The 15,356-nt window shown below is 52.1% G+C and overlaps 1 protein-coding gene across 3 annotated transcripts in view; it reads left to right on the forward strand.

Annotated features, from left to right (window-relative positions):
• Positions 1-15,356, forward strand: part of SMG6 (SMG6 nonsense mediated mRNA decay factor) — a 112,477-nt gene that overhangs the window by 67,019 nt on the left and 30,102 nt on the right. The window contains exon 14 of one of the 3 annotated variants that reach the window (XM_086762983.1): positions 10,014-10,301. The exons of the other annotated variants lie outside the window; for them this stretch is intronic. Within the exon in view, the coding sequence (XP_086619109.1) occupies positions 10,014-10,175 (162 nt within the window). The 3' untranslated portion in view covers positions 10,176-10,301. Of the gene's footprint in view, positions 1-10,013; positions 10,302-15,356 lie in introns of those variants that run through there. 3 annotated transcript variants of the gene reach the window in all.

The following is a 15,356-nucleotide window of genomic DNA, read 5'->3' on the forward strand; positions in this document are numbered from 1 at the left end:
TCATTGTTGGTTGCGGACTGGCTGAGCTGTGAGGAGGTGAGAAATAGTTTTTCTGTGCAGCAAGAACTCTTTCCCTTGCTGATTTTTCATTGCTATTTAGTGGGAGTTATTTTTCTGCACCCAATTTCTTTCCCTCATGTTCTCAGTCTTGGCCCAGTTTTCAGCTCAAGTTCCTGACAGCTCTTTGCTGGAGAGGCAGAGAAAATGTGCTGCTCTTTATGTGGCACCCTATGAACGTCTTGTGAGCTGGGAGAAGGGTTCTGGTATGCCAAAGTAGCTCTGGGAAGCTTGCTGTGATGCCTTTCCTGTCACTTGCATGGCTAGGGAGAGACCGTTGGCTTTTTGCAGCAAGGATAAAATCTCACCTTGCTTGCTGGTGCTCCAAATCCTTACCCAATGCTTTTGCACCGTAGTTTTAAAATGAACTTGTAAAATTTTGGAGGTAAAGAATCTGTTTAAAGGCAAGACTGGGAAGTGTTGGGCTTAAAATGGTGTGAAGTTATTGGCTCCATCAAGAGGATGGTTGTTTTGTAAGCTGTATAGGATAAACACTCTGCTTCCCACTTCTTTTTGTTCTCCACGTCCCATTTAGCAGATGGAGCGCAGTATTGAGCCAGAGTTTCTCAGCAAGTTTTTGAGCATTTGGCCTGGCTCTTATTTTGAGTGAAAATGTTCTGACTCCGTTCGTTGCCATGAAGCTGTGCGTTCAGATTCCTGCTGGAGCCAGTGTGACACTTAGAGCTTCCCATCGTCTCTTGCACTGTCATTGAAGCTGTAACCAACAAAAGCTGGCTCCAGGGTGAGCAGAACTTGGTGATGTTTTCCTGGGCGTATGTTGGGCAGATATCCATTGCAGTTTGTGTGATGGAACACCATCGAATGTACCAGTCAACAGCAAACTATGCAGCCTGGTGCCTGAGCTGTCAGACTGCGTCTGCAGTGTTTGCAGCCGAAGGAGACGCTGCCAGGACCTCGCTGGCCCAGCCTTGGACCCGAGGAAAGGGCAGGGAACAGCAGCATGGCTGAGTTAAGGTGAGGAAGGGAGGAAGGTAACAAACGTGGATTCGCCATGCGGCGTGCGGTGCTGCTGTGTGGGACTTTTAATGGAAACCAGTTGAGTTGTGTTGAGGTTAAAGCAAGTCCTAGCGCTGGTGCATCAGAGGTGTGCGTGGGTCTGTTCTAGTGCAGCCCTGAGAACCTGGAGCACGTCCTGGTTTCCTCAGATCTCACTGAATCCCCTTGTCTTGGGTGCATCCTGCTCTGCAGTGACCCCACGAAGCTGGTGGCAAAGCTGAAAGAGGGCTGCAAATCACCCGGCGTGGAGCAGAGCAGGGACATCCTTCTCCTCCATGGCATCTCTGCAAGCTCTGCGTGGGCTCGAGGTGCTCATCCCCAAACCTGTGCCAGCCCTGTGCGCTCTGCCACATGCCCCAGCCGGGGAGACGCGGGGGAGAAAGTGTTAATGTCCCTTCCCACAATAAACCACTCTGCATGGGGGGTCCTGAAACCTGAGCCCCTCTCTCCTCCCCCAGCCCTGACACACGTTAATAAAAGGTTTTTAAACGCCAATAAAAAGGCAGCAGCCCCAGCTCACCAGGTCCGGGGCCCAGGGTCTTTGGGAAGGCACTTCACAAATGTGTTTTTTGCATTTTCAGGCTTTTGGCTGGTGAATAAGATTGAGGAGAAATACTCCTTCCCCTGATAACAATACAGTGAGACGCAGGATCAGCAGTGTGTGGATTAAAACCAGACGGTGCATGATTAATACATATGCTTATAGGGCTAGTCACTGTGGTTCCCTCCTCTGAAACAGAAAGGCACTTTTTTTTTTCCCCCCTCATGTGCATGCTCGTTTGTGGAGTGGACTGTCTCAGATACTCACTGCTCAGCTAGTCTCACCTCTGCCTCACCTCACCAGGCAAATGAAAGCCCTAAAATGCGAGGCTCTGAAAAATAACTAGCGATATTTTACTGCCGCAGACCTACAAGCTGAGTTCGGCGTGGCTCCTCCGGCGCTGGGGTGGCCAGTTAGCTTCCCACACTCGTGCTGTTCTTGTGTCACAAGTCCCTGCTGTTTGCACTGCTCACCTGTTGGTGCAGATAGCCTAAAATCCAAGCTTTGTTCTCCTTAGAAAACACAAATCTGTTTCCTCTGTACTGTCCAGCCCAGTGAACAGTCCAAATTTTATGCTCTCTAGTTGCCCCATCATGCTCTAGATTTGCAGAGCTAGTAGCCTTTGAATTAGCTATTTAGGAGCCTTTCATAGTAGGCTTGGGCTAAAATTAGTCCTGTCTTGTTATTCATTTCACTTATTTACAGTATTTCTGTCTTCTTAAGACTTGCAGATATCTCTTGGCAGTGCGCAGTCGTGTCTGATGCTTCTTGGAAAGGCAGCCCCAGGTTTAAAAGCCCCAGGGGGAATGGCTATCAGAGTGACCGGCTCTGTCACGCCCCTAAACAGCAGACGTGGTGTCCTTTCCGAGACCTGATAACTCCTGGCATGCCAGGGGTGAAATCCATGTTAGAGCGGCCACGCTGCAGTGATTTGGGGAGGACTTCTTGCAAGGCATCAGAGGAAGGGTAGCAAGACCAGGACTCTGAAAGCACAGACTCTTTGTAAGCAGAGAGAAAACCCCAGTGAGTAAATGTAACTGTTTTCTCAGCATCCTTTCCATATTCCCATTCCATAGCCTTTGAGCATCTCCCTCCAGCTGGCAGGCAAACGCACTCAGCTCATGAGAGCGAGAGCTTCCAGCTTGGAGTTTGGTCCAGAGAGGAAAAGGGAAACTGTGAGCAGAGATCGGAGCCCCAAGCAGGAGAGTCCAAGGAGGAGTCATCCTTGAAAAACTCCTTCCATTCTTGCCTGCCTTGGTTTCCAAACAAGCGGAGAAAGATCCCTGCCACAGGCAGCCCTGCTCGGAGCGGGGACTTGGCAAGAGCTGGCAGCCCGGAGGCGACGGAGTTAGAAATGTTTATGTTTTCTGACCAGTATCTGAACTCCATCCCAGCCTTGACCTTGCCTTTCATGTGGTGCCTTTGGGTTGTAAAAGGCAATTAGGCTAAATTATGGGCCATGCTGGGAGATGATGTCATTGGGTGATGGGGAAGAGGTTGGGTTCTATGCCACCACGAAGGTAGCGTGCGGAATGTCACCGACTTTGAACTCCTGGTCCATCCTTGGCGTTTCCTTGAACTGCGAGCGCCGGGGACTGCACGGACACCAGGGGAGCCTCCCTCTGCCTTTGCCGGGCGGCGTTAGCACGGTGGGAAGCATCAAGCCGAGTCCCTGTCCCTGGGTCTGGGTGGCGGAGGCGCTGGTGCCTGTTGTGCTGTTTCAAATGGACCTTCGTAGAAACGGGCGCGAGTGCCGTCCTAGCGACCGCTGCTGCATCTCCTAGGGCCACACAGGACGTCTTCCAGAGAGGTACTCTGTTCATTTAGCATTTGCTCTCGGTTTTTAATCACTCTTTAAGCAGAGAGAGTTGTGAGCCTATCCTTAAAACTGCATTTCTCCAGCTGAAGGTAAAGGGAACTCGTGGCAAACAAGCACTAGCGCTGCACGAGAACACTGAATACAGCCCTGGAGAAATCCACAATGTGGAATAATAGTTCAGGCTCTTAAAAGGGGGGGTGGGTTTAAAAAAAAAAAAAAACAAAAAAAAACCTGCAATAAATCTAGCGAGTGGAATCTGAGGGAAATGATCCCATCTGGAAAACTCCAGCGCTGGTGCTGCTGAAGGCTTAAGGAGCGATGCAGATCGCAAAAAGAAAACCCTGCAGTCTGAGGATGACAGGCTTCTTAATTGATGTCCATTGCAACTGGTACTCTGCCAGTTTATGTTGGCCACCTTCCAGCGTGCTGTAATTTTGGGGCCAGGTGTGAAGCGTTTCTGTTCCATCTTGTTCCCAAGCACCTACAGAAGCCTCACACATCTCACTTGGGGCTGCAGCCCTGTAGGAAACAGCTGTACAGGTATAGGTGAAAGGAAATGTCACAGCTGGGCTCCCAGTACTCCCCCGTGCCTTGCCTAGGGCTCTGTTTGGGGGGCCGCTCTCAATCCCCCGCGCCGGGTTTGGGGAGGTGGCCGCTGTCACAGGCACACCTGCCTGTCTGTCAGCAAGGTGCTTTGAACATCAGGGGAGCTTCTGGGAAGAATGCGTAGGTCAGAAATCTCCTCTTCAAAGAGGAACCCCGTGGTGGTGTGCGTCAGTGCTGGGAGCGGGGAACCCAGCCCGGGAGAGCCCCAGGTGCTGGCGAGCTGGGAGAGCTGTGCCATCTCCTCTGGTCTCCTCTCCCTCGGGAAACCACAGGGAAATTTCCAAGGGAACAAGGGCAGATCGTGTCGAAAGCACTCAGCCTTCATTTCAAAAGGCTGCGAACCCATCGAGATCTTTAGCAAATTGTTGGAGAAGCCCGTTCCAACTGCTGATAAAAATGTGCCTTTTTTCCAGTCGAAATTTGTGTTGTTTCCATTTTCACTAGTTGAATTCTGCTGTAGGTCGGTAAGCCCTCTGTTGCTTAGGAGGTGACCACTCTGCTCCTCTGCTCTCCGTACCCCCCGACACTCGCAGCGTCCCGCAGCCTTTGCTCCTCGGGGCGTAACTTTGCATGTTGCTGTCTGAAACAGCGAGGTGTTCCCTTGTGAGGAGGCGACTGAGCAATTTTGAGTTTTTTGTCTGTTGGTGAACTGCTCTCTTCAAAGACTGGGAGGGTAGGAGATGGTGTCTAATCTGCAGGCTTCATCAGCAAAGGTTTTTCTTTGTCCAGGTCACTGAACCTATTGTTAAACAGCATGAGCCCAAGCGAGCTTCCCTACGCCCCGCCAGGACTGCCCTCCTGTTTACGCTGACATTTTAAGACCTCTGTTGACCAGATTTGAATCCAGCCCGTATCCTGTGCACCGCAGTCTCTGGGGCATACTAGCTTTTCACGTCCTCTCGTCCCAGCCGTGCGGAGCGCTGGGGCTGAGGACAACTCGCCTGCCTGGTGACGCACAGCCGTGGCATCGAGCTGCAGAAGCGCTGTTGAAGGCAGCAGGAGTTCAAAGCTGTGCGGCTACTTTGCCACAGCCGAGCATTAACAGATCCCACAGCCCTGGCCAGACGGGCACGACGGTGAGGAGGAGTGGATTTAACGGTCCCCCTGGCCAGCACCCCTCTGCAGAGCTGGGGTCCTGCTGCTTTGCCTCCATCCTGAGGCTGAGAGCTGGTGTGTGAGAACGGCAGTCTCACTCTGAGGTGAGGAACCACCTGCCAACGTGTTAAGATCCAGTTACACGTGTTCTCTTAGTGCGCCTGTTAGCGCGTGTGAGAGTGGCTTTGTGGTCTGGACGGGGCTTGCAGGGCAGTACGAGGTGCTGCCTTCCAGGCAGCCCCATCTCTTGAGGGGCAAGCAGGAAGGGAAGAACCAGCTGTTGGCGGAAACAACCTCCCCTACCTCCGAGATGCCTCTTTCCTGGCATCTGGAGGGATCGAGCAACACCCCGGTGCGTGGGGAAGCTGCGGGGAATTTACTCAAGCAGCTCGTGACGTTTCCATCCCTTCCTCCTCTGCCATTCCCTATCCTTGGATCCACCTCTTCCTCTCCTCCGGGCTCGTCTTGGACAGGGCACTTTAGCCACCGTGTCGGCTCCAAGTGAATCAGGCAGCCTGGGTGTGAGCCGTGCACATGTACTGGCACGTGTGCGGTTCCTCAGCCAGCGCTGCGCGGTTTGGCTCTGGTGTCAGCAAAAGGCTCTTTTAAAGCGATTTCTGGAAGCGCGGTGTGATCATCCGCTCAAGGCACAGACTGACAGGATAAATCAGCCTTGTCCCATGCCTGGTTTCAGGCAGCGTTGGATCTTTTTGTGCGGATCAGATGACACTCGTTGTCAAACATCTTCGCTTCTGTCATCGTCAGGCCAGGTTTATGTAATGAGACGGAAAACTTATTTGTGTTCAGTCCTTTTGCCCTAAAAGCTGCCTCCAGAGATTCGCCACAGACTCTTGGGAAACAGGAAATGTCCTGTTCAAGAAACTCGCTGACCACGTGTTCCTGGAGTCGGCATCGGTGGAGTGACCTAGGAAAGGAGAGTCAAACCATGAAGTCTTGTGGGCAGCACCTCCTTGGCGTATAATGCGCGCACCCTCAGTTTCCCCTGGGGTTTTTCGGCAGGTAATGGCCTCATTTCTGCTGCAGTGGCACCCGAATGGCACAAAACCTGACACGTCTTGGCAGGACGTCAGGCCCGGGTAGCGCGCAGCGGCTCTGGCTATAGAAGAGATATTCACCATGACTTTGGTGTACTCAGAATGACGTATGAGAGTGCAGACCTTGTGGAATTCGCCGATTAGTCTGTAAGTACATCACAAGGCCTCATTGAAACGCCATTAACGCTGGATCCCCTGCCAATGAGCCATCTCTTATTGCTACCCAGAGAAACCTTGAGGAAATGGAAAGGCTGCTCTGGCTGGCCGAGCCGGTCCCTGGGCATGAAGCGTGGCCTCACCTCGGACAATCTTTGTGGTGCTCTAGACTTAATGTGGCGCTTCTGGTCATGCCTTGGGACTCAGGGGTGCCTCTTTGCCTCATGCTTTGCCTGCTTTCACCACTCAGACTCTGCACTCTGGTACTAAACTCTGTCCTGGGTCTGACACTGACCCTGCCTTAGCTTTAGGGGTGACCCTGTTTCACAGCACTACTTTTATTTTGTCTTTGACCAAGTGAAATGCTTAAAACATCCCTGCTGAAGACGCCGACGGCTGTGGTATCCACCAATGCAGCTATTGGAAGGACCTCAGGAAACCTGAAAAAAGACCCAATTAATAACTCCTCATTGTTATCCTGAATAAGAAAGATCCACATCCTGGGAAGCTTGCCAGAGAAGTGGACTGGGTGGAATGCAGGGAGTGGTCAGCCCAAATAACAGATGGGGATCTACTCTGTCTCTACGGGAGACGGAAGGTGACCTCTGTCATTGAGCTTGGAGTCTGCTCCCCGCGTTTCTGCTCCCAGCCGGACCTCACGTTGTTTTTGTGGATGCCGAATCTGTCTGCCGGCGCTTGGCTGAGGCTGGGCGAGGATGGAGAGGGCAGCTCCTGCGGCAGGCGGGACCTGTAACCCCTCGGTTCCTCGTGCTATCGCATCCCAAATCAGAAAGAGAAGACACCCCCGTGGTCTTATTTATTGTTTTCTTTTCTCACCGTCATTGAAGTCAAAGCGCTTCCCAGGCATTAATGAACGTATCTCCACAACACGTTGTGACAGAAGGAAAAGCAATTTCCTTGTTCGAGATTGGCAACAGAGGTACGCGAGGCTGAGGGACTGACCCAGGTCCCACAGGAAGCCTCGGCTTCAGGATGAGAACAAACCCCTGATACCCCGGATTTCAGGCCAGTGCCTCAGCCCCAGGCCAGCCGCGTCCCTGAGGAAGACGAGGGGGTACTAAGTGAAGGTTCACTGGGAAGCGTTAAAATTCTTCCCAAACGTAGGCCTTGCATGAGCAGTATTACTGCTGCTGGTCTAACTGTGTCTGTGGTGGGACGCTGAAAATACTGGATATTTAATCCAGGTAATGTAATCAGATTTTTCCCCATAACCTGTTTGCATATGTTTACTTAAGCCTGTGGTAAACCCCATCATTTATTTAAATTAATGATTTCCATTACATTTTGCATACCAGCGTTTTACGTAAAGCATTTTCTCTACCGTGTAGCAAATACTTGTCTATAAGTTTATATATTATGAATAGAAACAATAGTAGTGTATATTTCTAGTTATTATCTTGATTTTTTTAATAAAACTTTCCCCAGACGTCACTGTACTTGGGATAGATAGATGCCTGTATGAACACAAATCCATGGTATGGAGACAAAGGTGTTTTCTGAGGTCTGAGAAGTTCTCGCCTGCCTGGTCTGCGTGATTCGTGAACAACAGAACAGATTTAGGTTTTGGTTCTGTATTTACCTTAAGCATAAACGATGTCATGTTTGACGTAGAGTCCACTGTTATTGATGGAAAGAGATTTATGTCTGTAGACAGCAGAAGTTGGAGTTTGCTGCGTCCTTCTGACGCTATGTCAGTTCACCTGGTGTCTGGTCCACGCGTGATGTTTCCTGTGGAGAAGCGGCCATGGGGCAGCGTTTCCAGAGCATTTCAGGGGCATGGCTGCTGATGTGCATTTGTGGAACCTACCAGCTGCCAGTGAAGTACCACATTCCTGGTGCTGAAGTCACTTTTGAAGACCGTGCTTGCACTCTTAAGTCATCCAGATGCTTCTTGAGCTTGTACGCGTTGCTAGGTTAGCTCCCTCTAGTACTGGTATCTTTTTTTAGTTTGGCATCTATCCTAATGAGCAAAGATTTGATCAACACTGATTTGAGCTTTGCAGAAACTTGGTGGATGAACAGCTCTTAGCAGCCCACGGGAGCTGAATTTGCTCAGCAGTTGCCTGTTCTCACCACTGCAGCTTCAACCTCCAAATTTTAGACACGAGTGTCCTCACCGACTTCCCTGTGACTTGAGAGTTGCTCGCTGGTGACTGCCCTGACGTGGGAGAGATCCTCCAGGTTCAACATGGAGGGACACCTCGTGTTTTGGGTGTATGTGGTACCTGCTAAATGTTCAGGGGGCTTAATCACATGGGAAGTGCTGGGGTTATAAAGAGAAATCCATGTGGGCTGGAGAGCCGGAAGGGAGTTGTGTGGGTGGATTCGGCTAGGTGGGAACGGGAGTGAGTATCCGTACGGATGCGTTGGGTGGTTATATCACTGCAAGTGTGTAGACGGAGTGGTTGCTTAACAGAATAGTGGGCAAAGAGGTGTGGAGATGCTGGCTGAGGACATCAAGGGGCTCGTGGCTTCAAAGGTCACGGTGTGCTGCTGACCTCTGCAACAGGGAACCGTCTCCTGTAGCCATCGCTGAAGGAAAGTTGGAGCTCAATTTCCAGGCCATTACCTATGTAATTCTGTGTCAGTGCAAGTCTTGCGTAGCTCTTGGGTGGTTTGGAGACTGAACACCCAGGGTAGCATTTATGAAGGCTGCGTGAGTGATCCGGATGAGGTGACGGACATGTGTAGCCGTGGTGGTTAGGGACATGGTTTAGTGGTGGACTTGGTGGTGTTGGGTTTACGGTTGAACTCGTTGATCTCAAGGGTCTTTTCCAGTCTGAATGATTCTGTGTGAGCAGGTGCTGCTCTCGCCGTTCCCTGCCCACAGCCTGCTCTGGGGGTGCGTTGGCTTTTTGTGGCACGAGCGGGATGGGTTTGCTGTCAGCAGTATACAGGAGGACTTCAGGATCCATTCATGCTTGTTCTTCTTGATGTCCTCTGCCCTTTGGATCTCAATGGTTAGGTGAAAGTTGTTCCGCTGGCAGAGTGACACCTTTAGGTTGCTTAAGGATAGAAAGCTGGGCTTGGCTGATGCCCATGTCCTGTGGGGTGTGGAGCATCCCTGCCTCCCCAGGAGGACCTGAGCATCTCCAGTGCTTAACCTGAGGAGACAGCCCTCATCGTGGCCACGCTTTGCTCCACGGTATCTCTGGCTATCTCTTACCCCCTTTTCAGGATAAAAAAAAATACAACTTCAGAGAACAATTTATTTAAATGAGTTATTTTATGTTTTATGCATCTTTTTGTCTAAAATGAAACATCTTGGCTTGGTGAAATGTGAAGACAGGAGGGAATTTGCTGGAACTTCTGAGAGACTTGGCGTGTATGTGCTAACAGGATATAATTTCTGCCCTGCCATGTCTCTCCTCGTACAGACTGAAGCGCATGGGCTGTTCCTTGTCGTGATGAAATCCTCAAAGCCTGGTTTAGATGGCTCCAGGGCGGTTTGGTGATGAGCAGGAAGCCTGGTGGACTGTTACCCCTCCGAGATGCGCTACGTGCTCCCGTCCTGGCTTGGGCAGTGCCGCCCCTTCCTGCAGGCACCTCGCTCCTCCTGTGGCTGGTGGATCTCTTGTTCCCTTGGGCAGGATTCCCACTTCTCGGCTCTTCCCAGATTTCACCTCGGTTTCCCCTTTTTTAATAGGAATGCTTGGCCTCTTGCACTCAGACTCGGGGAGGAGCAGCTCGTTTCTGTGGCTGGCCCGGTGCCAGATGTCATCACTTCAGGCAGTGCCACGCTGCACATCTTCAGCAGTTTGAAATGGAGAGACGGAGAGAGACAGATAAGATCAGCAGCTTTAGGTGATGGCATTGTTTCAAATAAACCACGCATGACCCAAAGCTTCCACTTCAAATGGGGAACGAAATTGCTTCATCCTTTGACAGCTTGCTCCATGAAAGAAATTTATCTTCACTTAATTGCTTTAGATCCCAAGAGTCTGTGTACAGTAATTTCTAGGAGATAATTATATCAAATTAAAAAAATATGTGACTATCCGACTGCTGAGCGTGAACGCAGTGGCCAGAGAGCAGGAAGGGAAGAGGCACCACGTCTGACTCACGCTCACAGGTTATCGCTTCCTCTCCTCCTCGTGGGCTGCGGGCATGGCGCTCGGAGACCGCAGGAGGGTCCGTCTGCGAGGGACAGGGCGCTTGGAGCCTGGGATCCTGCTCTCCCGGAGCTTCTTTGGGATCCTGCCTTCGTTTCCCTGTTGGCAGGGGTTCCCATCCCCGTTAGCTTGTCACTTGCTGGGGACAGCGAGGCTGCCAGGCAGAGCTTGGCAGTGCCTTCATCCGGTTGGTTCTCCTGTGTAGCTGTACGGTAGAGCTGAGGAACAAGAAAGCCTGTTGATATAAAAACATGTATATTTAGAAGCAGAGTGTAAACTTCCTGCCCAGGCTGGGATTGGATTCTTGACTATGTTTGAGTTTCCAGTTTTCATTTCCTTTGCCCTCATACTTAACATTGTGTGTATCCCAGAGTGTGCCCCAGACTAATCTCTCCTTAACCCTCCCTCGCCCCACATTTTTCTCTCATTATTTGCACATCAGTTCCAGCTCCTCCAGGAAGCAGCGTATATCCTGATTGTCACCCCGTGCCATGGCTGAGCCTGGGCTCCTGCCGTGTCCTCCATTCCTCTGGAAGTGACCTCAGACTCCAGCCACGGGCAGATCCGAGCTGGGGACAGCAGGAGGGACAGAACTGCTGGTGGTTGCCATGCCTCGGAAGATGGACTCTTTCAGCGCAGGTCGAAATTCTGAAGGGACATCCTCTTTGTAGCTCACGGGAAACAATCACTGACCAGTGCCAGGAGGCGTAGATTGCTCCATCATCTAAGTCTTCTTCTCTCTGTCCTTTAAATCAGATTGCATGCCCTCCTTGACGGCTTCGTGTGGCGGCTCCTGCCCTGCCGTTGCCTTTACAGCCCATCTCTTGGGGACAAAGATAATTTTGTTCCCCTCAGGGCTGTGACAATTTCTGTGTGTGATCCTGCGTGGGCTTTGAAATGGTTGTCAACAAACCTGGGCCAGAACTGAGCTCCTCCCCACCCCTGTGATGTGCAGGCTGGTTTTTGAAGTGCGATGCTGCTTCAGCTGTTCCCAGGAAGTCTGCAGGGGAACTGTGTTTGTACTAACGAGGTAAAGTCCCTGTGTGTTTCTGGAGGGGATCTACTCAATGGGCTCTTTGATGTCATCTCAGTTTTTGGACTTACATCAAGTAAGTTTAAAAAAGAAAAGAAATCTTTTGGCTTAGCCTAGAACATTTGCACCTGAGCAAGATGACCTGTGGCTCTCATGGTGTCTAAGGAAGAAATCCATGGCCACCACTGGAGCTGTGGCCCGGAGCAGGGAGGTGGAGGATTCTGGTCCCAAAAGCTGCCCACCCGGACAGGCTGGCTCCCAGGGTTGTCTCAAGTGGGACAGTTACAACATGTAAAATGTCTCCTCAAGGCAGTCCTCAATCTTAGCGCCGTCCCCACGTGCTGCTCAGGATGCTCCTGAGCGTTAATCTCATATCACCCTGAGTGCAGATGGAACCAGCCCTCTGAGGTGTTCCCTGGTGCGCTGTATGGTTTGGTTCACGTGTGCCAGGCTGAACGGCATCTCCCATCTCCTTGTGTCTCTAGAGCCTGAGAAATCTTACACCGTTGGGTTGACCGTCCCCATAGTTCATGCGTTGTCTCCGGGTCAGAGCTCATGGTGCTACCACAGGGCTTGCATTTAATCATCTTCTGGCCTGGCTGCCCAAGCCCAGCGCTCTCCAACAGGTCACGCATCCTGATCTTCAACTCTAGTTTGTCGGGTTTTTTTGTTTTTGGTTTTTTTTTGTTGTGAGGTTTTTTTTGGTTGGTTTTTTTTTTTTTTTTTTTTTTTTTGTATCAGATGTCCGGACAAAGCTTGGCACGTTGCAGCGGTTAGCGGTGTCCGCTGCTGTCCTCAGCAGCCCAGATAGCCTTTGCCCCTTTGAGTCCTCCTTCTGGGAATGATCTTGGGCTGGTCTGAGGTTTCGGTCCCTTAGTCCAGGCTTGGAGAGGGGAGGAGAGGCCTATGGCAGCAGTGTTTGGTTGCCTGGAGCAGAGAGACTCCTTTCCTCCAGCACGATGCAGTAGCTGCGTGGGGACACGCTGCGTAGCTCCATGACTGCCCTGACGCGCCAGTCCCATAGCAGTTAGCAACTGATAACTGGAAAGGGACGCTGTTGAGGACAGCGGGAGGTGGTCGGAGGTGAGGGACCAGCCGGGCATGGCGCTGCACAGCCACAGCAGCCAGGTCGGTGAGCTCAAGCCCAGGGCTCTTGGTCCCTGGGGTTAAGGTACAGCACCTCCCACAACTGTGGGGTTTTTCTGTGTTTTCCCATAAAAGCTGTCAACAGCGGTCACTCTGTCCACCTCCTCTTGTGCATTTCCTTTTCTTTTCTCTGCTTGCTTGGCATACTCCTTCACTCCTTTTTGTTGCTGTTAGTGCAGAATCTATCACCTAAAGCCGTTCGAAATACGGTTTCTGCTCTTCATCGTTTCAAAGACTGGCTGCCCTGACGGCCAGAGCCTTGGGGGGCTGCAAGGGGGTGGGCACGCTGCTGCCGAAAGTGGGAGAAGAGCGTTTAAGAAACTGAGACTACGGGGAGCTCTCATCTGGCTCGAAGCTGCTGCTCACAGCGCGGTTGGCGTTTGGTTTCAGAGGCCACGAGCGAAGGAGTTAACGATGATCCCAGATGGCTTCGGAGTTTGCCTCTTGCCACCCCTTCCTGTTCCCCCAGGATCTCAGATGGTGGCGGGAGATGAAGTAAAATTCTAGAGTTTGTTGTAAAGTTCATCTCTCTCCCTAAATCATGCTGGAACTTGTGCGTGCTGTGTTGGCAGCTTCAAGGGGATGCTACCTGGTAATTAATTAGTTGTCAAGAGACAGCCCAGAGGTTCCAAGTCTTTATATTCTTGCTAATAGAAATTGCTCTGATTACATTTTTCCCCTTGGCTGGAGGGCTGAGGAGCACGGAGCAGGAGCTATGGTCCATGGGCAGCTGGAGCACGCCTGCCTGTCCTTTGTTGGGACTCCTCTGAGCGTGCTAGCACACGCTGCCGTGAGCACGAACCCTGAGGGAGCCCAGTCCTCAGCCCTCTCTTTGCCAGCCGGTTCTGCTCATGTTTCTCATCACACGCTTCCCCTGCCTTTGCAGGTGAGCTCTGCCACGATTTCCCTTCGGATTCTCCTTGGATTCTTCCCTTGGCATCGTCGTTCCCGTCGGCCCTTCCCCCGCAGCCCCCTCCCCAGCCCAGACAGAAGTGTTTTGCATAATTTCTTCGCACGGCCCTTTTTTCTGGGCTAAGCTGAGAGAAATACTCTGTGTCTGCAGAGATTCCTAGTGTTTCTCTCAGCCTCACTCCTGTTTTCTTCTTTTCATCTTTAGCTCCATGTTTGTGCAGTTAGTCGTGAGCAGATTTCGGTTTCTTCCAGAGAGAGCAGAGTGGTGAGGGAGCTACGTGAGAGGAGCCTGGATCTGGGGGTCCTGTCTCAGCCAAACAAGGCACTGTACACACAAACCAGTCTGGAGCTGGGTTATCCCATGGTTTGTTAAAGGACCATTTACGTTTTTGCGCACTATTTTATGGGGTTTTTTTAGCAGATTCTCTGCTAACAACTGACAATTTCCCCTCTGCCCTGTGTGTCCCCCAGCAGCCCGGTTCTGTCTGACGTCTTGAGCAGCTTTGTGCCCATTCAAAATGAGCATCTTTGGAGCTGAACCCCATCCATCCAAACTCTCCTCCTTATCCTGCCTCCCTGGTCAGCACCATCATCCTGGGGCGAGCGATGACATCCCAGCTATTTGGGAGATGTCTTCTCCTCCTCTCTCTGTAGCAGGACACGGTCATTCTCTGTTGCATCCCTCAGCAACGTACTGAAAATCAAACTCTCCCGTGGCTCCATGAAGGACTTGTCTGGGAGGGAGCTGCTGGGCTTGCCGGGCGGCACTCTGGAGACCTGCAGGAGGTGGCGGTGGCCTGCCAGCCACAGGGACTCAGGTACACTGGCGTGCGTGGACCTCTCTGCTGATGCAAAGTGGTCCATCTCAGGCCAGGATGGAGCTTACGTTATCTCCTTGTGTCTGGGAGAGGAGACTCTGGCTTTCTACTCCTCCAGACCACCCCTGGGTGGGCAGATGCAGCAGGGCAGGGCGCAGCGGGCAGCGAGGCTGCTGGCTGAGCGAGGGGAAAAGCAACCCAGCTCTTCTCCTGGCAAGCGTGCGCTTGGGAGAAGAGCCCAGCCCGTGGGCAGGGATGCTGCAGCTCTTTGAAGCCTGGCTCTGCTACCGTAGGGAGCAGCTCTGCCTTGGCTGATCCCAGGAAGCATCCCGTCCGGCATCCCTCTGGATGCTGTAAATAAGCCGCGGCGAGCAGCGCGGCTCTGCCGGATGCTCTCACGCCTGCTGGTGCCGTGCCTTCCCTTCCCACCCCCGGGGAGCCGGGCTCCGACCCACCTGAGGCGGCTGCCTTTGCGGACATATGGTCCCTTCTCCTGCTGTTCGGTTAAGTGTGGGAGGACCCCGCGCTCGAACTCCTGTAGCTGTTAAGCCATTGTTCTTGCTGATACGGCCCCGCAAGCAGCCGTGGCAGTTTTACAAGTGCGGCCCCATCCCTAACAAAGGCAATTAGGATGCTATTCTTTTATAGCTGGGGGGAGAGAGATTTCCAGTGTCTGGAAGGAGCAGCCTGGAAAGGGCATAATCTAATGCAGAAGATGAAGACAAAGGCATTTTGAAGGCAGGATGTGGGGAAAACGGAGGGCACGACGAACTCCGAGGGCAGATCTGCAGCGGGAGTCGGGGTACGGGAGCCCAGTGGCTCAGGGTGCAAGGCAGGAGCGCAGCAGAGATGCGCGGCTCTGGGCGGGTACAGGGAGGTGTATCGGCCGGGGCGAAGGTGAGGTGCGGGGTGCTCTGCGCTTGGGCAGGAGATGGTTGTTCTGGGTGAGAAGGGTGAAGGTTCAAGCT

Source organism: Chlamydotis macqueenii, chromosome 19 (genome assembly GCF_036417535.1).
Source record: "Chlamydotis macqueenii isolate bChlMac1 chromosome 19, bChlMac1.mat, whole genome shotgun sequence".
Taxonomy (NCBI): domain Eukaryota; kingdom Metazoa; phylum Chordata; class Aves; order Otidiformes; family Otididae; genus Chlamydotis; species Chlamydotis macqueenii.